The sequence below is a fragment of the Macaca nemestrina genome, chromosome 5, assembly GCF_043159975.1.
Source record: "Macaca nemestrina isolate mMacNem1 chromosome 5, mMacNem.hap1, whole genome shotgun sequence".
In the NCBI taxonomy this organism is placed as follows: domain Eukaryota; kingdom Metazoa; phylum Chordata; class Mammalia; order Primates; family Cercopithecidae; genus Macaca; species Macaca nemestrina.
In genome coordinates this window covers 73,398,722-73,421,296 of record NC_092129.1, presented here as the reverse complement: position 1 = coordinate 73,421,296, position 22,575 = coordinate 73,398,722, and the positions used below count along the sequence as shown (strand labels likewise).

Here is a 22,575-nt window from a genome sequence, read left to right as displayed (position 1 = left end):
TGTGATGCCTCCAGCTTTGTTCTTTTTGTTTAGGATTGTCTTGGTTATGCAGGATCCTTTTGGTTCCATATGAAATTTAAAGTAGTTTTTTCCAATTCTGTGAAGAAGCTCAGTGGTAGCTTGATGGGGATAGCATTGAATCTATAAATTACCTTGGGCAGTATGACCATTTTTATGATATTGAATCTTCCTATCCATGAGCATGGAATGTTCTTCTGTTTGTTTGTGTCTTCTTTTATTTCACTGAGTAGTGGTTTGTAGTTCTCCTTGAAGAGGTCCTTCACGTCCCTTGTAAGTTGGATTCCTAGGTATTTATTCTCTTTGTGGCAATTGTGAATGGGAGTTCACTCATGATTTTGCTCTCTGTCTGTTATTGGTGTATAGGAATGCTTGTGATTTTTGCACATTGATTTTGTATCCTGAGACTTTGCTGAAGTTGCTTATCAGCTTAAGGAGACTTTGGGCTGAGATAATGGGGTTTTCTAAATATACAATCATGTCATCTGCAAACAGACAATTTGACCTCCTCTTTTCGTAATTGAATACACTTTATTTCTTTCTCTTGCTTGATTGTCCAGGCCAGAACTTCCATTACTATGTTGAATAGGAGTGGTGAGAGAGGGCATCCTTGTCTTATGCCAGTTTTCTAAGGGAATGCTTCCCATTTTTGCCCATTCAGTATGATATTGGCTGTGGGTTTGTCATAAATAGCTCTTATTATTTTCAGATACATTCCATCAATACCTAGTTTATTGAGAGTTTGTAGCATGACAGGCTGTTGATTTTTGTCGAAGGACTTTTCTGCATCTATTGAGATAATCATGTAGTTTTTGTCATTGGTTCTGTTTATGTGATGGATTATGTCTATTGATTTGCATACATTGAAGCAGCCTTGCGTCCCAGGGATGAAGCCCACTTGATCATGGTGGATAAGCTTTTTGATGTGCTGCTGGATTCGGTTTGCCAGTATTTTATTGAGGATTTTTACATCAATGTTCTTTGGGGATATTGGCCTAAAATTCTCTTTTTTTGTTGTGTCTCTGCCAGGCTTTGGTATCATGATGATGCTGGCCTCATAAAATGAGTTTGGGAAGATTCCCTCTTTTTCTGTTGATTGGAATAGTTTCAGAAGGAATGGTACCAACTCCTCTTTGTACCTCTGGTAGAATTCGGCTGTGAATCTGTCTGGTCTTGGACTTTTTTTGGTTGGTAGGCTATTAATTATCGCCTCAATTTTCAGAAGCTATTATTAGTTTATTCAGAGATTCAACTTCTTCCTGGTTTAGTCTTGGGAGGGTGTATGTGTCCAGGAATTTCTCAACTTCTTCTAGACTTTCTAGTTTATTTGTGTATAGGTGTTTATAGTATTCTCTGATGGTAGTTTGTATTTCTGTGGGATCAGTGGTGATATCCCCTTTATCATTTTTTATTGTGTCTATTTGATTCTTCTTTATTTTCTTCTTTATTAGTGCTGCTACCATTCTATCTATTTTGTTGATCTTTTCAAGAAAAACAGCTCCTGGATTCACTGATTTTTTGAAGGGTTTTTTGTGTCTCTGTCTCCTTCAGTTCTGGTTCTGCTCTGATCTTAGTTATTTCTTCTGCTAGCTTTTGAATTTGTTTGTTCTTACTTCTCTGGTTCTTTTAATTGTGATGTTAGGGTGTCAATTTTAGATCTTCCTTGCTTTCTCTTGTGGGCATTTAGTGCTGTAAATTTCCCTATAAACACTGCTTCAAATGTGTCCCAGAGATTCTGGTATGTTGTGTCTTCGTTCTCATTGGTTTCAAAGAACATCTTTATTTCTGCCTTCATTTCGTTATGTACCCAGTAGTAATTCAGGAGCAGGTTGTTCAGTTTCTGTGTAGTTGTGCAGTTTTGAGTGAGTTTCTTAACCCTGAATTGTAATTTGATTGCACTGGGGTCTGAGAGACAGTTTGTCTTGATATCTATTTTTTTACATTTGCTGTGGAGTGTTTTACTTCCAATTATTTGGTCAACTTTAGAATAAGTGTGATGTGGTGCTGAGAAGAATGTATGTTCTGTTGATTTGGGGTGGAGAGTTATGTAGATGTCTGTCAGGTCTACTTGGTCCAGAGCTGAGTTCAAGTCCTGGATATCCTTGTTAATTTTCTGTCTTGTTGATCTGTATAACATTGACTGCGGGGTGGTAAAGTCTCCCATTATTATTGTGTGAGAGTCTAAGTCTCTTTGTAGGTCTCTAAGGACTTGCTTTATGAATCTGGGTGCTCCTGTCTTGGGTGCATATATATTTAGGATAGTTAGCTCTTCTTGTTGAATTGATCCCTTTACCATATGTAATGGCCTTCTTTGTCTCTTTTGATCTTTGTTGGTTTAAAGTCTGTTTTATCAGAGAACTGGATTGCAACCCCTGCTTTATTTGCTTTGCATTTGCTTGGTAGATCTTCCTCCATCCCTTTATTCTGAGCCTATGTGTGTCTTTGCACGTGAGGTGGGTCTCTGAATACAGCACACTGGTGGGTCTTGACTCTTTATCCAATTTTCCAGTCTGTGTCTTTTAATTGGGATGTTTAGCCCATTTACATTTAAGGTTAGTATTGTTATGTGTGAATTTGATCCTGTCATTATGATGCTAGTTGTTTTTTTCACCCGTTAATTGATGCAGTTTCTTCCTAGCATTGATGGTCTTTACAATTTGGCATGTTTTTGCAGTGGCTGGTACTGGTTGTGTCTTTCCATGTTTAGTGCTTCCTTTAGGAGCTCTTATAAGGCAGGCCTGGTGGTGACAAAATCTCTCAGCATTTGCTTGTCTGTAAAGGATTTTATTTCTCCTTCACTTATGAAGCTTAGTTTGGCTGGACATGAAATTCTGGGTTGGAAATTCTTTTCTTTAAGAATGTTGAATATTGGCCCCCACTCTCTTCTGGCTTGTAGGGTTTCTACCAAGAGAGATCCACTGTTTGTCTGATGGGCTTCCCTTTGTGGGTAACCCAACCTTTCTCTATGGCTGCCCTTAACATTTTTTCCTTAATTTCAACCTTGATGACTCTCACAGTTATGTGTCTCAGGGTTGCTCTTCTCAAGAAGTATCTTTGTGGTGTTCTCTGTATTTCCTGAATTTGAATGTTGGCCTGCCTTGCTAGGTTGGGGAAGTTCTCCTGGATAATATCCTGAAGAGTGTTTTCCAATTTGGTTCCGTTCTCCCCGTCACTTTCAGGTACACCAGTCAAACGCAGATTTGGTCTTTTCACATAGTCCCATATTTCTTGGAGGCTTCTTTCGTTTCTTTCCATTCTTTTTTCTCTAATTTTGTCTTCTTGCTTTATTTCCTTAATTTGATCTTCAATCACTGATATCCTTTCTTCCACTTGATCGAATCGGCTGTTGAAGCTTGTGTATGCTTCACCAAGTTCTTGTACTGTGGTTTTCAGCACCATCAGACCATTGAACTCTTCTCTACACTGATTATTCTAGTTAGCCATTCATCTAATCTTTTTCCAAGTATTTTAGCTTCCTTGCGATGGGTTATAACATGCTCCTTTAGCTCAGAGAAGTTTGTTATTATCGACTTTCTGAAGCCTACTTCTGTCAACTCGTCAAACTCATTCTCCACCCAGTTTTGTTCCCTTGCTGGTGAGGAGTTGTGTTCCTTTGGAGGAGAAGAGGCTCTCTGGTTTTTGGAATTTTCAGCCTTTCCACTCTGGTTTCTCCCCATCTTTGTGGTTTTATCTACCTTTGGTCTTTGATGTTCGTGACATATGGATGGGGTTTTGGTGTGGTTGTCCTTTCTGATGATGTTGATGTTATTCTTTTCTGTTTGTTAGTTTTCCTTGTAACAGATAGGTCCCTTAGCTGCAGGTCTGTTGGAGTTTGCCCTTGGGTGCACTCCAGACCCTGTTTGCCTGGGTATCACCAGCGGAGGCTGCAAAACAGCAAGTATTGCTGCCTGATCCTTCCTCTGGAAGCTTCATCCCCGAGGGGCACCCACTTGTATGAGGTGTCTGTCAGCCCCTTCTGGGAGGCGAGGCTCCAGTCAGGCTACATGGGGGTCAGGGACCCACTTGAGGAGGTGGTCTGTCCATTATCAGAGCTCAAACGCCGTGCTGGGAGAACCACTGCTCTCTTCAGAGCTGGCAGGCAAGGACATTTAAGTCTGCAGAAGTTGTCTGCTGCCTTTTGTTCAGATTTGGCCTGCCCCCAGAGGTGGAATCTAGAGAGGCAGTAGGCCTCGCTGAGTTGCAGTGGGCTCCATCCAGTTCAAGCTTCCCTGCTACTTTGTTTACAGTGTGAGCATAGAACCGCCTACTCAAGCCTCAGCAATGGTGAACGCCCCTACCCCTGCCAAGCTCCAGCATCCCAAGATGATATCAGATTGCTGTGCTAGCAGTGAGCAAGGCTCCATGGGTGTGGGACCTGCTGAGCCAGGCATGGGAGGGAATCTCCGGGTCTGCTGGTTGTGAAGACCAGGGGAAAAGCGCAGTATTTGGGTAGAAGTGTACCGTTTCTCCAGGTACAGTAACTCATGGCTTCCCTTGGCTAGGAAAGGGAAATCCCCCAACCCCTTGCACTTCCCGGGTGAGGCGACGCCCCGCCCTGCTTCAGCTCGCTTTCCATGGGCTGCACCCACTGTCCAACCAGTCCCAATGAGGTGAACCAGGTACCTCAGTTGGAAATGCAGAAATCACCTGTCTTCTGCATTGATTTCACTGGGAGCTATAGACCAGAGCGGTTCCTATTCAGCCATCTTGGAAGCAATGATAATCATTGTTACTGTGACATAATTACAAACGAATTGTTTTAGTCAAAAATATTTTTTTTTCTTTTAGTGGCTCAATTGGTAAGTTGTTTTCTATCACAATCTTTAGTAGCACAATGTAGCTACTTGGTGAACACAGAGAAATGTAAAGAAACCGTTCTATTTATCTTTGTCATACTCTTGTTCGGTTTGCTTGTTGGTGTTTTTTTGGTTTTGTTTTGTTTTGGTTTTTTTTGAGACAGATTTTTCACTCTGTCGCCCAAGGCTGGAGTGCAGTGGTGCAATCTCGGCTCACTGCAACCTCACTTCTGGGGTTCAAGCAAGTCTCCTGCCTCAGCCTCCGGAGTAGCTGGGATTACAGGCATCTACCACCATGCCCAGCTAATTTTTTCTTTTTAAGTAGAGACAGGGTTTCGCCATGTTGGCCAGGCTGGTCTCGAACTCCTGACCTCAAGTGATCCACCCACCTTGGCCTCCCGAAGTGCTAGGATTACAGGTGTGAGCCACCATGCCCAGCCAACATATATTCCTTAACTCAAAAATACTGTGGTATTGAAAGCTATGTGTTTTTGCTTTAATCTAAGTAGAATTCTACCTTGTTAGCTGTATTTTTTTTAAAAGGACATGTAAAATAACTATGTGTCTTAAAACTGAAAACTCCAAGTCCTCAATCCTAATGCCCCCCTTTAGGAGTCAGATTTCTTTTCACTTAACTTCCTTAAGACTTTCCAGTGTCTCCAGTTTGACCCCAGAACTGTGGCCACGCTTAGTATTTCTGCTATGTAGCATCAGCTCTCATGACAATCTCATAAATGACTACTTTTTTATAGCTTTATTGAGATATATCTCACATATCATAACATTCACACGTGAAAGTGTACAGGTCATTGGTTTTTAGTATATTTGGAGTTGTGCAACTGTCATCACAATCTAATTTTGGAACATTTCAGCCTCACGAAAAGAAATTCCTGCACATTAACTACCATTCCCCATTCCTGCTTGTCCCCTCCCAGACCACAGGCAATTATTATTCTAGTTTCTGTCTCTGTGTGTTCATCTAATCTGGACATTTCATATAAATGGAATCACACAATATGTGGTTGTTTGTGACTGGCTTCTTTTACTTAGCAAAATGTTTTCAGGGTTCACCCATGTTGAAGTATTGTGGACAATTGAGTACTTTATTTATTTTAATTATTGAATACTATTCTGTCACGTGCAGATGCCACATTTTATTTATCCTTTCATCAGCTGATGAACATTTAAGCTCTTCTCACGTTTAGTCTGTTATGAATAATGCTGTTGTGAACAATGTACAATTTTTGTGTGAATATATGTTTTCAATTCTCTTGGGTATTTATGTTGGAGTGGAATTGCTGGGGCACATGCTAAACTCCATGTTTAGCACTTTGAGAAATGGACAAACTATTTTCTAAAGTGGTAACTCAATTAGCTGAGCATGGTGGCATGCACCTGTAGTCCCAGCTACTTGGGATGCTGAGGCAGGAGAATCTAGTGAGTCCAAGGGTTCAAGCCTGCAATGAGCTATGCTTATGCCACTGCTCTCCAGCCCAGGTGACACACCAAGACCCTGTCTTTAAAAACTAAACAATAAAATAAAATAAAATAAAATAAAATAAAAGTAGCAGCTCTGTTTTACATTCCCACTAGCAATGTATGAGGATTCCAATTTACCCACATCCTCACCTACACTTACTGTTTGTCTTTTTAATTGTAGCCACCCTGGGGTTGAAGGGACATCTCATGGTGGTTTTGGTTTGCATTTCCCTCATGACTGATGATATTGAACATCTTTTCATGTGCTTATTGACAAAAGCCCACTTTTGATGTGTGCACATGGCCTGAGCCAAAAATCTTGTTGTCTTCCGATGTAGTTTTGAGTATTTTCTTCCCTTTTGTGAGACGATTTGGTTGAGAATAAAGAGACTGTGCTGACGAATACTTTAACTCAGCTATGAAGTGAGTGCATCATCTTTGCTTTCTGTTTTATGAAAGAGTATTGGTGACTTTCTGGGATGGATGGGGGGCAACTAATTCTTGTGTAAAGATTTCTAATCATAGAGGAGTAAACTCTAAGGTATGTGAAGTTTGCTTGGTTTTGATGCTCCTAGGTTACTATTATATGCTTTTCTCTACCCAGTGGAGAGGCTGTTTTTCCATTTCCTCTAATGCCATACTTTCTATAGAGTCCTCTTTCAGGCTGGTTCTTTGGACAGGAAGTGAAACATATAAACATTAAGGAATATGTGGTGGAAAAAGAAATCTCATTGTATTTCTTTCCCAAGCTTATTTTCCGGGAATAAAGGAATAACAGACTAACATTTTTAGTGAGAAATTACAGCAACATCAAAAGATGAAGACTTTCTTTGAATAACCTCTGTATCATTTGAGGCCCATCCAGGTGCATATGATTGAAAAGCAAACCCGGGGTAGCTTAACATGGGTAACATATTAGCTCCCATAGGCTGAGAGGGCTCCAATGGTATCATCCAATCTGTATCTCAGAATTTTGGCTCTCATGTCATTATTCTTGGGATGCTTCCTGGAAGCTTCCAGCTCACACTATCACAACATTCAGCTTAAGAAAAAAGAGAGATTACTTATCTGATACTCCAAAGTCTTGGAACTGAGTCTCCTTGGCCCCAAATGGCCTGACCAGAGACACATGTTTATCTCTGAATCAGTGACTGTGGCCAGAATGAGAATGGTGGAGCTGCCATTGGCCTCATCTAGTCCACATGGTCCCCAGTAGTTCCTATGGTGGAGTGGCTTCACTGCAGTCATGTGGGCCGAGGCTGGCAAAGTGTGGTTAGGAAGCGAGACGGAGTCTGTGTGGCAAGATGAGGAATGATCACTTTCTACTCAAAACCACAGACCACAGACAGGTTTCTTCTCTCCAAGGGTAGTTCTGGGAAGGACATTAAGCAATCATCTAGGGCAGTAGTTCTCAAACTTTAGCATGGGTATCGTTTGCTAGGGCTTATTTGTCTCACGCTCTGTATTTTAGAAGCAGATATTTTTCTACTTGCATGGGTTTAAAGATGGAGATGAATTTTGCCTCAGGATGAATCACTCCCCCACTGAGTTTCACCAGTACCTGGTTTAGATTTTATATATATATATATATATATTTTTTTTTTTCCCCCACTTTTTTGATTTTTATTTATTTATTTATTTTGTGACAGAGTCTCACTCTGTAGCCCAAGCTAGAGTGCAGTGGTGTGATCTCGGCTCACTGCAACTTCCACCTCCTGGGCTCAAGTGATTCTCATGTCTCAGTCTCCCAAGTAGCTGGGACGACAGGCACACACCACCACGCCCAGCTATTTTTTTGTATTTTAGTAGACACGGGTTTTACCGTGTTGCCAAGGGTGGTCTCAAACTCCTGAGTTCAGGTGATCTGAACCATTTGAAGACAGGAGAGAGGCTTGGAATAACTCCTTCCCTGGTGCCTTCACAGGGAACATGACTCTGCAATAATAAAGTATCACAAACTGGGTGGCTTAGCCAGCAAACATTTATTGTCTTTCAGTTCTGGAGAGAAGTTGGAGATGAGGGTGCCAGCAGGGCCATGCCTTAGGACCACAGTATTGAATGTTCTCTCTCTGATTTTTTTTTACTGGGTTAATTGTTATTGCTTTCTTTCTTTCTTTCTTTTTTTCAAATAGAAGAGATAAAAGTGTCCGAAGATGACGAAATGGAGAAGCTGTACAAATCGTTAGAGCAAGCTAGTCTATCTCCTCTTGGGGACCGGCGGCCTTCGACTAAAAAGGAGTTGAGAAAATCCTTTGTTAAGCGGTGTAAAAATCCATCTATAAACGAGAAACTCCACAAAATCCGAACATTGAATAGCACATTAAAGGTAACAAAATTTCAAATTGTGGATGAACTCTATGGATATGGGGCAAGGAATGGCTGGTTCTGCAAAGAGATTCTTGCTAATCACAGCGTGTTTGTGTGGGTGCAGGGAAGGGCTGTAAAAGTAAATATAATCTTTATAGGGTAAGATGACCTTGACATTCTTAAAACACTAGGACATTCACACGGTAGCGCCCAAGGCAGTTTTTCACAATAGGCCTTGATTTTTGCATTCACTCTGATATAAAATTTCAAATTTTAAGCTTCTAGACAACGAGGACCATGCATAATTTTTTTGGTAACCCTTATACCTAGCACAGTACCTGGTTCAATAAATGTTGATGAGAGACAGAGACCATCAACTGGTGAGACTAAACAGTCGTATAAATAAGATCTCGAGTTTTCATCTGATTCATGCAAGGTGCCATTCTTCAGGACTACATCTGGAAGAAAATGTCGACTTCAGCTGCATCAAAGATGTAGTGATTGTCAGCTGTGGGCATTGCAGCCAAGGAGCACCGTGAGAGCCCGACAGTGGGAAGTACACACTCTGTGGTAATAGACCAGCAGATGTTTTCACAATGGGAATAAGGGACAGTGTACAGGAAGTACTGAAGCTATTTTCAGGGCCTCCCTGAGCTGAAATGGTTCTTCATAACAAAAGTGTCCTGCTTTCACATTTAGATTATAGCATGAACAGGTGGAGGCTAGGATACTTTGTCGAATAGTCCTGATTTAGCAGACAATTTATCTGAAAAGCTTTGATAAAATCTGTAAGTGAATTTTGTTTTGTCTGTGGCCTTTGGCATTAAGAACTTGAGTCATTTTCCAGGAAGAAATGTCAGCAATTGAAAGGACAAGGCTACAAAGGCAGGCTGAGTGGCTCTTAGTCAGGCGTCCCAGTTAGTCAGTAGAACATCTGAACACCCTAAAAGGCTGCAAAAATGAGGCTGGAATGGAAAAAGAAAAATGAATTTTAATTATACGAAGAGAATACAAATGCAGAGAAATTCACTCTTATTTAATATTAACATTTTTATTGATAATAAAAGATATCACTGGCCGCCATTTCGCAGTATGTACAAAGCTGATGAATATGTTTGATTATTCAATGTAATATGTCATCGTGTATTGAGATTTTACTGTCTTCTTTGTCTGTGATAGCTGATATGAGTGAGTAAAGTTTTCACTGAGCAAGTGTTTCCTGACTCTTACTATGTACCAGCCACTCTTCTAGGTGACTGGGACCACTGAATGGACTCTACTGGGTGTAGAAACAGAGGAAAACAAATACATGATTGAAATGAAGTGCAAAAATACTACGATTGAGATGTGCTCAGGGTGCTTTGGTGGCCTGAGGGGGAGAGTGACTTACTGGGGGCATTAGAAACACTGTCACAAAGTCCATGAGTCAGGAAGAAATGAATAACAAGAGAAGGACATTCAAGGAAGTGGAACATCTGTCAACGGATAATAAGCTGTCGTCCATGTTGGGAGAAGCAGGAAGTAGAGGCCAAGGAGAGCATGTGCAGTTTGAGTCATTAGTAGAAGGAAAAAGGCTGTGGCCTCAGGCCTTCCACAGGGCAGCAGACTCAGGATTTTAGATCTTTACAGGCACCATGCCCTCACCTGGCCACTGTGGGGCCAAGTTTGTGAAAAGAGTTAGTGTTACCATTCACTATGGGTCTCTGTGACCTTGTGCTCTCCATGCAGTATGACCATGTCACTGGTGAATTCAGCAGCTTTTGCTTTTCTGTCAGTGTATCAGTTATCCAGTGCTAGGTAACAAATTAGCCCAAAGCTTAGCAACTTCCAACAATCAGCATTTATTATTTCAAAGTGTCTGTGGCCAGGAATCTGGGTGTGGCTTGGTGAAATGCCTCTGCCCCCAGGTCTCTCACAAGGCTGTGATCAGGGTGTCAGGTGGGGCTGCATTCATTCCTCCATGGAGAGGGATCAGTTTCTAAACCCTTGCATGTAGTCATTGGCAGGATTCAGCTCCTTTCAGGTTGTTGGACTGAGGCTCTCAGTTGCTTTCTGGCTGTTGGCCAGAGGCTACCCTCAGTTCCTTGCCACGTGGGCTTCTCCATAGGGCAGGTCACAACTTGGAAACTGGCTTCTTTCAGAGCAAGCAACACAGTGAGAGTGAGTGAGATGGGTTATAACCTAGTGGCAGTAATGACATCACATTACTTTTGCAGCATTCTATTCAGTAGAAGCAAGTCATTAGGTCATCTCGTCTCCAGGGAGGAGATTACACAAGGCCTTGAATACCAGGAAGCAGAGAAGATTAGGGGCCCGCTCAGGGCTGCCTGCCCCACCCAGCTGGGGAACTGCTCTCTCTGGACATTTGTGGGAAGCAGCTCTTTCCATAGATCCCTTAGGCTTCCCCAAAGTGTAGTGCTGGGGGCTGATGAAATACAACACGACCCATGTCATGCAGTCCTATTAACCTCAGGAAGTAAGAGGATATGCTGATGTGGAAATTGGTCTTGCTGAAGAAGCCAAACAAAAGCAAAGCACATCAACCTATTCAAAGGAGAGAGAACTTGGTACATGTGTGCATGTTCATATTGGAAGGGTATAATAATTATTTCTAATTGTTTTTAAAATTCAAAGCAATCAAGAGAGTGGTTGCCTTTGAGGAAGAGGAGAGGATGGGACTGAGAGGGGATGTGAATGGAGCTTCTGAGTGCTGGCTGCGGGTCCTTCTGTGACCTCGATAGTAGTTGTTTGGAAGTGTTTATTTTGTGATAATTCTTTAAGCACATTTTTTCTATTTGTGCACTTCTCTCTGAGTATTATGTATTGCACAGAGAATATATCACACACAGAGGAAATGTTTATTTTTTAAAAGCTTCAAAGTAGGAGTGTGGACAAGCAAAGACAACAGATTTCATGCAGAAACAAGGAAACTGTTTTAACAATAATGTTTATATTTGCCATAGGCGCATTCCGTAAATAAGAAAAATCCCTGCACTGGGATAGTGCTGGAATGAACGCACTTCAGGGAAATTCTTCTAGGAAGTTGAGCAAACTTCCAAGTTGACCTTGAGCAAAAGTTGATCGTATTATGTTGTACATGAAATACAGATATTTAGGAATTTCTAACAGCTCACCGTTCACTGACTTTTGGCTAAGCCTGTTTTTATTTTAAAATAAATTATTAATGGAATGATTAATGGGTCCAACTGAAACTCTCTCTGAGTTACTCTGACCTATGTCACAAGAGCGGTGAACCTCCTCTTCCCATAGCTGCTCTGGTAGAACACATTTCCAAAGCTTAGGTCTTGAGTCAAGCCATGCACTGACTATTTGGAGTAAAAACTGAAAGTACAGCATTCTCTCTTTCATGATATTTTTGGAGTCCCTGCCAAACCTTGCTTGCCTGCCAGAAAGCAGAGCGGATGTTGTGAAAGCAGTTCAAAGCCCTCCCAAAGCCTCCTGCGCCATCCAGGAGAAGCTGGGCTGCTGGACGAGGCCCAGCCCCAGGGTGCCCGGTGTAGGAAGGAGCTTGGAAGGTTCTGTTTTGTCATTAATTTCCTTCTTCTGTATTATTGTCTACATTTTTTTTTTCTTTCATCCGTGAAAGAACTAACACAGATTTGAGCCAAATGGTAAAAAATTTGAACTGCTTAGAGCCAAAAGCCACATGAGAAGTGTCAGCTTAATGCCCAAAATTGAAGAGACCCTTTTCTAAAAATGTTATTAGATATAAAAGAAAGGTTAATTCATGTTTGCTTTTTCAAAGTCAATTTCCCTGATTTTTATTAACCTTCAAAGATCTTATTTAGTTTTTTAATATAAAAAATTAGGATCTTCCTCTGAAGCAGATGTCTAAATTTCTTTAGAACAAAATAAAACTCTTTAAATAACTTTACATTAATAGCACTATGGTGATAGCAGAGGAAGAAAGCTTTTTTTTTTTTTTGGAAAAGTTGTTTTGGAAGCGTAGATATTGAAAACTCAGAGAGAAGAAATATGCTCTTTTGGCCCTGTCTAACTTTCTATAAACAATCCCTCTGCTTTCCTACTGCACCATTTTTTCTCCATTTTGGAAGGAAGTTTTCGTATCTTTATCCATCTGTATGTCTATCTTCTGTCTGTATCTATCTATCTATCTATCTATCTATCTATCTATCTATCTATCTATCTAATGGCCTATCTATCTATCAATCAATCTATCCAGCTATTGATCTATGAATCTATCTATATCTACTTTATTTGTTTAATGGAAAGGATTTCCTCAGACTCCAGATAGGGTCCAGAATGCAAAAGAGAATAAAAAGCAAATGGGTAATTCATTTATTCATTTATTTCTTATTTTACATATTCATTTTTTCAACAAGTATTCAGCGGATGTCTACATGTGTCAGTCATTCTTTCAGGCACTATATAGCAGTGGGCATATGAGACAAAAGGCCTGCCTTCAGGAAGCTTATGTTTTAGTAGGAGAATAAACAAGCATAATTGACTATTAAGTTTTATAATAAGTGATGATAGATTTGATAAAGAATAGAAAAGAGAGGGGATATAAAATATTGAGGAATTGATATTTAAATAGGAAAGACGTGAAAGGCCTCCTTGAAAGACATAATTGGTATAAAATCTGAAAAAGGAAAGGGAATGAGGCTTGAGGTTTTCTGAGGCCAAAAATGCAAACACCTTGGGGCAGGAGTGTGCCTAGGGCATTTAAGGAAGAGCAGGGAGGTCAGGGTAGCTGTGATGTAGTGGGGATGGAGCATGGGGAGAGTAGCAGTGTGCCAGGGACACGGGGATTCGAGCCGCTGAGGACCTCATTGCCATTGCAAACACCAGCTTCTACTTGGAGTAAGACAGTGACCCTCTGGAAGGTTCTGAACAGAGGGATGGCATGCTTTGTGTCATGTTTGAAGATAGAATCATCAGGCTTTGCTGGTGGATTGGGTGTGATAGAAGGAGTCAAAAATGACTCCAGTGTTTGCCCTGAGCAACTGGAAAGACGGAGTTACCATTAAGTGCTTTGTGGAAGACTACGTTAGGAATAGGGTTTGGTGTGTATTGGAAGTTAGTGGGTTGGTTGGGGATGAAGAGAATAAGAGGAACTTAGCTTTAGATATGTTATTTTTGAGATGCCTTTTAGGGGTTGATGTGGAACTGCTGAAGAGGAAGTTTAGACAAATGATGGTGGAGTCCAGGGGAGAAGTAAGGAGAGATATAAATTTGGGACCCTCAGCACATAGGAGAGTGGGAGAGATTACATGTGATTACCAAGAGCATGAACATAGATAGAGCAGAGAAGAGCATACAAGCTGGTGCTCTAGAACACTCCAGTGAGAAGAGGTGGCATGATGAGGAGGAACCAAAAACCAAGGTGAGAGTAAGTAGCAATTGTGGGACAAGAAAAATCAGGAGAATGTGTCACAGGAGCACAATGACGAAAGTGTTCAAGAAGGAGGAGTAGTCAATAGGTTTAGGTGCTGCTGATAAATAAGTTGAAGATGGATCATTGGTTTAACATTGATTTAATGGATTATGGATTTAACAACATGGAGTTCACTGATGGTCTTCACAAGAGCAGTTTTGGTGAACGGTGGGGGCCAAAGCCTGGTGGGACTGAATCTATGAAGAATGGGCCATTGGAGACAGGGAGAAAGTGGAGCATTAGCTGGACAGGGATTTGGGGGCAGAGAGGAATTTTAAGATGGAAGAAATAACAGTGAACATGTATACCAGTGAAACTGCTGGAGGGGATCTGGGAAGTTGGTGAGTCACAGGAGAGAAGATAATTGCTGGGATGAATTTCTCGAGTAGGAGAGTTGGGGCCATTGTACCCAAGTGGAGGGACTGGGCTTTGCTAGGAGCACAGATGCTCCGTCTTTGTGAACAGGGCGGAAGGCAGCATATATTTGCATCCATGTAGTTCATGGGCAATAGGAACTTGAGAGAAGTGCTCTTCTGATGGCTTCCGTTTCCTCAAAAAAGAGACAGCAAGGCCATCAGCTGTGAGTGAGGATGAGAGGGGGTTTGAGATGAGAAGAGGTTTTGAAATAGTTATTTGGGAGACTGCCAGAAAAGGGATGTGAAAGTGTGATGACCGGAGAGTACTGAAAATCCACTTGCTGGCAGTGGTTGTGAAGTTTTAGCTTCACACATGCTTTCCTGGGTATAGTCAAAAAGGGTGGTTCAATCACATGCATTAGTTGAATGTCCACATGGCACTTGGCATTGTGTTAGGTGCAGGGAATACAGGGATGAAGGAAATGTTTCTTGTCATCTTCTTTAAGCTTTAGAAGAGGGGCCATGACTTATCCGTAAATACCTAAATGTACATTGGTAAGTTCTCAGAGGGCTTCACTGGAAGGCACGAGAACATAAACACTTAAAAGCTCATCAGTCCAATTTTGGGGGTGCGGGGGAGGTTTCCTTTATAATGTGATGCCTCAGGTGAGTAAGATTTACGGGTTATGAAAAATTGGGTGGGCCGGGCGCAGTGGCTTACGCCTGTAATCCCAGCACTTTAGGAGGTTGAGGCGGGTGTATCACTTGAGGTCAGGATTTTGAGACCAGCCTGGCCAACATGGCAAAACCCTGTCTCCACTAAAAATAGAAAAATTAGCCGGGTGTGGTGGCGCATGCCTGTAATCCCAGCTACTCAGGAGGTTGAGGCAGGAGAATCACTTGAACCTGGGAGGCGGAGGTTGCAGTGAGCTGAGATCAGGCCACTGCTCTCCAGCCTGGGCAACAGAGTGAGACTGTCTCAAAAAAAAAAAAAAAAAAAAAAAAAAGAAAAAAGAAAAGAAAAGAATTGGGTAAAGAAAAATTGGAAAGTGTTCTCTGTAAAAGAAACTCTAGAAATTAGAGTTTATCAGGTAAAGAAAGGCAAGGAAGAGTCTCCATGTGGCACAACGACACGGAGGTGTGAGCTAGTGTGTGGGTGAGAAAATGCACGCCAGTACATTAGACTGGAAAGTCAGAAGGAAGTAGAGTATCAACAAATGGTGCCAGTGCAGGTGAAGAGCCTTTGGTGTAAGGGGATCCATGAGGGGGACTCGGCATCTCGATGCCTCCCTGCTCTGCTAAGTGGAGGTGGAGTTGATGTGGGCACTGGAGGCAGTGGTCTTGCTCAGGAGGCTGTGTCAGCAGATCAGGTGTGATACACTGAACTGGATATCCACTCTTAGGACTATGGTCAGGGATAGAGAAAACAGGCATAGATTTGAGATACAATTGTCAGGGCTGAATATTTGTTTTTAATATGGAGGATGAACATCTTATTTTTACTCCATTCCTTGTCTATAGAAAACTCTAAGCTGAGCTAGACATTTCAGAAATGTGTGTCATTGGTTACAGAGGAGGCAGAGTGGAATAGCACCAATAGGTTGTTTATTAATATTATTGGAATACATACTGTTTTGATGGAAGGTTAGTAGCCTCTTCTTTGACTAGAAAGATAACCTGTGTATTTAGTCTGTGTATATTAATTAAATTAATGGGATTTATTAAAATAAAGATAATTTAATAAAATCTTAAAAGATATATTTTATGTTGCCTTATGTCCTAGGTAAAGTGTTACGTTCCAATTTTACTTAGCGAAGTTTGAATAGTCAATGAAATGCTAATACCTTCAGTGATAAGTTTTAGGAGGCATGAGTCCCACACCAAGGTAGAATTGTTACTGCGGTGTGGAATAATGGATTGATCAGGGAAAGGCACCATAGAAGACCTTTGCTATATGTCTAGCTCTTCCACCAACTCTTGGGTGGGATACTTCACTTCTTTGCGGCTAGCATATGCAAACAAATGTCATATTTGTTAGGCTTGATGGGGGAATTAGAATATGAACGTGCAAAAATGCTTTGGTAATTTTATGTGAATGTATATGTGTACTTGTAAAAGAGTTGGTAAAGATGGTTTATGTAAATTAAGACACTCTCAACATCCCCCCTTCCCCTTTTTTTCTACTTGCACAGTGTAAAGAACATGATCTGGCCATGATTAACCAGTTGCTGGATGACCCGAAGCTGACAGCCAGGAAATACAGAGAGTGGAAAGTCATGAACACCCTGCTGATCCAGGACATCTATCAGCAGCAGCGGGCTTCGCCTTCCCCTGATGACACTGATGACACCCCCCAGGAACTCAAGAAATCACCTTCTTCTCCCTGTGTTGAAAATTCCATTTGAGACACAAAGTCAGGGTTTTATCCTCTTATATTTTATCACGAGCAACTCTTCAAGATATTGCAAAAGCTTACATTTTTCCTTAAAAGGAAAACTGAATCCCAGTCCTTCAAGCATCAGCTTCCTATCTAAAGATGCACCTTACATGAAGATAATCACCAAATACACCAGGGCTCCTCATTCCAGTCGTAACGCATCCATTGAGACTGGAATGATTGAGTTCAGTTGAAAGGCGTTTTTTGTGTTCCTACTGGGAGCTCACGGTGATGCAGGGCTCTAGGAGGGATGTGAGAAATGTCTGTTCTGTTCCTTGCTCTCCAGAGAATGCTATGGACGAAAATCAAATTTTACCAGGAATAATTGTCCATGGAAACATTCTGTTTTTCAAAAGAAGAATGTACATATGCCACTTGGCTGGGAAGCTGTGTGGCCCAAATCACTTTTTGAGTGGAGGAATGTTTTCCATAGCAGTGACTGCAAGGACAAACGTGGTGTTGCAGGGCAAAAATTCCTTGCCTTTGGTATAGAATGGTGGTGCCTTTTCCACATGTTGGGAAATACTTGATAGACAGTGGTGTGTGGGAGAGCTGAAGGAGGAGGCGTGTTCCATATTCCACTCACTCAAAGGACAGCTTAGTGTTTTCACACTTTGTGCAGGTTAGGGGATCTGATTAATGTTTCCTTTCCTTACAACAGCTAGAGAAAACATCTCATCACAATTGGCGACCTCTACTCCCTTCGAACTTTCCTACTCAACGGTAGGAGATAGTAATGTGTCCAGCAAAGAATGTCTACTGCTCTTGTCCTTGGCTGTGATCCCTATACATAGTGTGAATTTATATCCAGATTTCCCAGGATCAATATTGACAAGATGACTTTGGCATCTGAATTGTTTTAATATCTTTACTCAAAAAAAAAAAAAAAAAAACCACAAAAAACAAAAAACAAAAACAAAACAAAAACCCACGGAAACAACAAAGGAGTTAAACATGATGGTTTTATTTTTGTATGTTTATATGTCCCTTGTGTGCTATGTGAATAGCTATCTATGTTTGTTATTTAAATATATTTATAGAAGTTCAAATTACTAGTGTTTTAAAAGATGATATACTATTATATATTGTGCTTAGTATATATTTGATGAGTCTAGACTTTTTTGCTTGAGAAAAATAGAACTACTGTTGATTCACTGGTGTTACGATGTTGCACTATAATGTCTGAGGAATGCTCAGGAAATCTTGTGGGAAAAAAATGGGGCATGCATTCATAATTTTTCTTTTTCTTCCCCACCCCAAACCCCATGAGCTCTTACATTTAGATTTCTATCTCTTGTCAGTCACTCTTTTAACCAGAAAAGGATTTTCATCTTAGATTATCCTTTCTATTAAATAAACTTTAAGCTTTGCGCCATTTATGCCTGCAAACCTGAGATCAAAGGCAACACAACTAATGTCATCTTTTCATTAAAGACTAATAGAAATTTGGAAATCATTGTGGTAAAGAGAGCTCATAGAGAAACAATATGAAAGTCTTCCCTTACTAATCACCATGAATATTTCTCATCATAGGAATAACCACAACCCACCGAGTACCCATGTTGGCCCTGCCTGCCCGTAACAAATTGTTGACATAACCTATTTTGTTTTATAGCTTCAAAGTGTGGCTTGACATTCAAACGGAAGAAACCACTCGAATTATATCTGCAAACAAAATGGAAATAGTTATTTCCCCAAGCTTTACTAAGAAGCCTTAATACTCTGTAAACAAACAAACAAACAAAGAAACAAAAAACAACCTTAGCATTAAGAAATAAAAATAAAAAACAAGAAGCTACTAGAAGCTTCTCTAAGATAAGAGGCCAGGCCAATCAGTTTGGCCCAGCAAACATGTGGGTACTTCTTCACCTAGGGAAGCTAGTGAAGATGAGTTTGACCTGTGGTGACCTGACGGAGGGAACATTCGGATCCTCAGATTGCACCCTGATGCCCTGGTCTGGGAGAGCAGTGCTTTAACCTTTTGGCCCTGGAAACTACTGATTCTTTCTGTGATTAGCAGATACTAGAAGGGAAATTATTTAGAATTGGCAATGTAAAGAGTATTGAAGGAACGGCAAATAACAATAGCAGAAATAACAGTGTGACACAAAGTACCTTTCCATTTATTTTTCTTTGGTTTGCAACACCAACCTGTAGACTTCCAGTTTTTCTTAAATTGAAGAGCTCCAGACACTTTTGAGCAGGGTTTGTGAATACCTTCGAATGCTTTCCTTTGGCTTCTCTTGAAGACATATTTCCCCAGCCTTTCAATGTAAACTCGTTTAGTACCATTCAAACTTAAAGGCAAAAAAGATCCCTGGGATTACATAGCCAAGGCTTAAAGTTATTTGTCAAAGATACGTCAAGAACGTTAGCCTAGAAGTTTTCGCTTTGATAGTTAAAGCTGACTGCAGAGCTTCCCAAAGTGAAAGCAAAACTGAACTTCACAATTTTGCACCTGGCTTTCTGGAGCCCCATTGCCTGCTCATTCGTGTTTTTCCCCCTGTAAATTATTTTGCTTTTGACCAGGTTGTACTACAAAGTAGGGCTGCTTCTGTGAGTTCTCAGCCTAGGCTGTGGACACTAAGACGTGGGTGGGGAGATAGACAGGAGTGAGAGGGAGAGTGGATGACACTTGCCATGACACTCAATGTAGGAAGGCTTGGGCTTCTCTCTTGGCCTCATGCCACTTTTCTGGTCCAAAGAATATTGGGAAAACTGGATTACTTTCAACATATTTCTTGAGACTAGGTCATCTCTGAAATGCATGGCGTAGTTTCATGGAGTCCAAGGGCCAACTCCTATACCCAGTTCTCCAGTGTCTGTGAACTGTGGAATGAGAGAGAAAACCATGGCTGCTCAGGAAGGAAGTGGAGAACCTCTCAGCACACGTAGATCCAAATCTGTGGCACCTGCTAAAGATTAGGATTTGGAGAGGACTCCTCTTTGGGGTTGTGAAGAGGACCTTTTCCCTCTATTGTTAGCGTGTAGATCCAGAACGGAGACTGATGGGATGCCCTCACTGGTTAATATATTGCAAATAGACATGCTAGGCCCTGCATTGGAAGGGCCTCTGTTGCTTTAAAGAATTCTTAGCTTTGCCACAAGAGCTGAAATCTCAGAGTAGGATCAAAGGCCTAGGAAGACTCCTAAAGTATAGGATTACAAAGACTCCAGGAAGCGTAAGAAAGAGATTGTGTCTGGAGTCAGATTTCAATGTGAAACCCATGCCTTATATTTACACAGCACTTTGTAGTTTGCAAATGGGTGTGTTTTCAGCCCCCTCCCGCTGCCGCACGCTCTACGTGAGATGATTGTGGATTATTACAGTGAAGTGCCTGGCCCAGAGCCCCAAGTGGTAAAGCGGGAACTTGAGTCTCAGGACTCCCAGTGGCTCTCTGCCCTTTCCCTTCTCTCCGCCCCCCACCTTGCTTCACCTGTTACCTTGTTAAGTTGCTGTTGGCACACAACCCACTAGGAAACCAAGGAGTTTGACTTGGAGTGTGTGTTTCACTGCACTGGGTTCAGCATAGGGCCGGCCCTGGTGGCTGTTAGGCTACATTCTCCGTTTGAAACCTAAGGGGCCCTCTGTGCTTGAGCACAGTCTCCTCCTAATGGCCCTGCCTCAACCTGCTGCCAGGCTGTCTGTGGATTGAGTTTTCACCTAATCATGCTGTGTTTCCTTTCCTTTCTTTCTGTACGTTAGACTACTTGGGAAGTGCTGTGAGATCCTTGGATGAAAAACATGTATTTAAAGAAATGGAGAGTGTTTATTTTGTTTGCTTTTTGAGGCATGTGCTGTCAGATGTCAGAGACCCAAGTTAGTGATTAGAGGTTGGTCCTTTGACCTTCTTCTCTTAAATTGCTTTTCATGTAATCATGATAATTTACTCAGGTAGCACTGCAGTCACAAACAATGTCACAGAAACAGATTCAAAGAAAAAATGTTTTTAAGTCTTGAAAAGAAGTGCTATTCAAATTTAAGCCATGTTTAAATTCGTAGGTACATTATCTCTTAGTAAGAAAGACTTTTTTTTTTAGACGGAGTCTCACTCTATTGCCCAGGCTGGAGTGCAGTGGCGCAATCTCAGCTCACTGCAACCTCTGCCTCCTGGGTTCAAGTGATTCTCCTGCCTCAGCCTCCCGAGTAGCTGGGACTATGCCCAGCTAATTTTTATATTTTTAGTAGAGACCGGGGTTTACCATGTTGCCCTGGCTGGTTTCAAACTCCTGACTTCAGGTGATCCGCCTGCCTCTGCCTCCCAAAGTGCTAGGATTACAGGCGTGAGCCACCACCCTCGGCCGAAAGACAGTATTTTGATAGAGCCACATACATGATTTAATGAGTAATGTTAAGTACAGAAAAGCTGCCATATCCACATAAAGTTTTAGGGGGCATTTGTTCTTTAGTCTAACAAGAATATGATATCCGATTGTGGTTTTCCAATTTATTTCTCTTCCAGTTTTTTTTGTATACCTCACAGGAGAAATCGAGTCTTAGAACTGGGAGATGACTGCCTTGCCCAGGGTTTTGTAATACACAGTTGAAAACAAAAGCCCCTGAAACTAAATGTTTGCAGCCTGTATGAAATGGACTGTGGAAGGCGGGTAATTTCTCTCATCACAGAAAGCCACTCGTCTCCTTGAATGAGACACTGAGCAGACATAACGTTTCTCTGTGTCGTGGAGCCGGGAAACATTTCCTTGCCTCTTCAGCACATCTCAGTTCTTCCCCACATGACCCCAGAACCACTTGGAAAACATCGAAATGGATTCTTCATTGAAAGAAGCTTTATATTTCTCTTGCTGTAAGGATACTTAACTGCTCTGTATTTGACTTTTTTTTTTTTTTACCTTTAGCCCAAAAAGGAAGTGCGCCCCATGGAAACAGCAAATGCCGTAAAATAAAAACCAGGAGTTTTAATCGCCATATATTTTAATGTGCTTGCATGATGGGAATGTGACGTTTAGCACTGCATGGTGTTTGGGGGCAAGATATTAATGTGGAAATCTTAGCTTAAGTTTTTCTGTGCTCTCATCCTGTGTCAGCTACCCCTCTAAACTGAAAAAAGAGGCATGGCTCATTTCTCTCCTGCTTTATGTTTTTGAGGTTGACTTGTAAGATAAAAACAAAAATAAGAAAAACAATATATATCTAGTAAAATGACATGAAAAAAAAAGTTGAAATATACTACTGGTGTTCATTTTCTGTCCTGCAGTGTTGCCTTCTCAAAGAAATAAACATATGGCTGGGAAGTGTTTAATGGCTGCGTTTTGATCGTCTACAAAGGCTACAGTGCCCTCTGGTGGCAGTCATCAAAATCGCTTCTAGACTCTAGATTTGTTTTTATTTTTAAATAACAGATCTAATTATTTTGGAAATCTATTTAAACAATAACCGATGTGATCTTTTCCAGTGGTTCTCAAGTTACAGGTTTATTAATACAATGATATTTAGATTTTTCAAAAATTGCCTATGGACCACTAAATTTGACTTGCATATTATATTGCTTATTATTATTTCTAGGCACCCACATTTTGTTCAAAAAATTTAAAAAATTTGCATATTATAAAAGTTACAAACTGTGATGCACAAGCTCCTTAAAACATGTGAGATATTTATTTGAAAATGAACAAAGAAAATAATGAAATAGCCTAATATATTGCCTTTCTTTTGGATCCACTGATTAGAGGGAATTAGGCTGCATTTGAACTCATTCATGCTTCTTGACTGCTGTCTACACACACACAGTTTTCATTTTG

General features: G+C 41.1%; 1 protein-coding gene across 7 annotated transcripts in view; it reads left to right on the top strand.

Moving 5' to 3' along the window:
• The window catches only part of LOC105478709 (interaction protein for cytohesin exchange factors 1), a 207,337-nt gene extending 185,269 nt beyond the window's left edge, over positions 1-22,068 (top strand). For all 7 annotated transcript variants that reach the window (XM_011736283.3, XM_011736276.3, XM_011736282.3 and 4 more), the window contains 2 exons: positions 8,426-8,619; positions 16,568-22,068. In XM_011736283.3, the coding sequence (XP_011734585.1) occupies positions 8,426-8,619; positions 16,568-16,780 (407 nt within the window). In that variant the 3' untranslated portion in view covers positions 16,781-22,068. The remainder of the gene's footprint in view (positions 1-8,425; positions 8,620-16,567) is intronic.
• Positions 22,069-22,575: the final 507 nt, after the last annotated feature.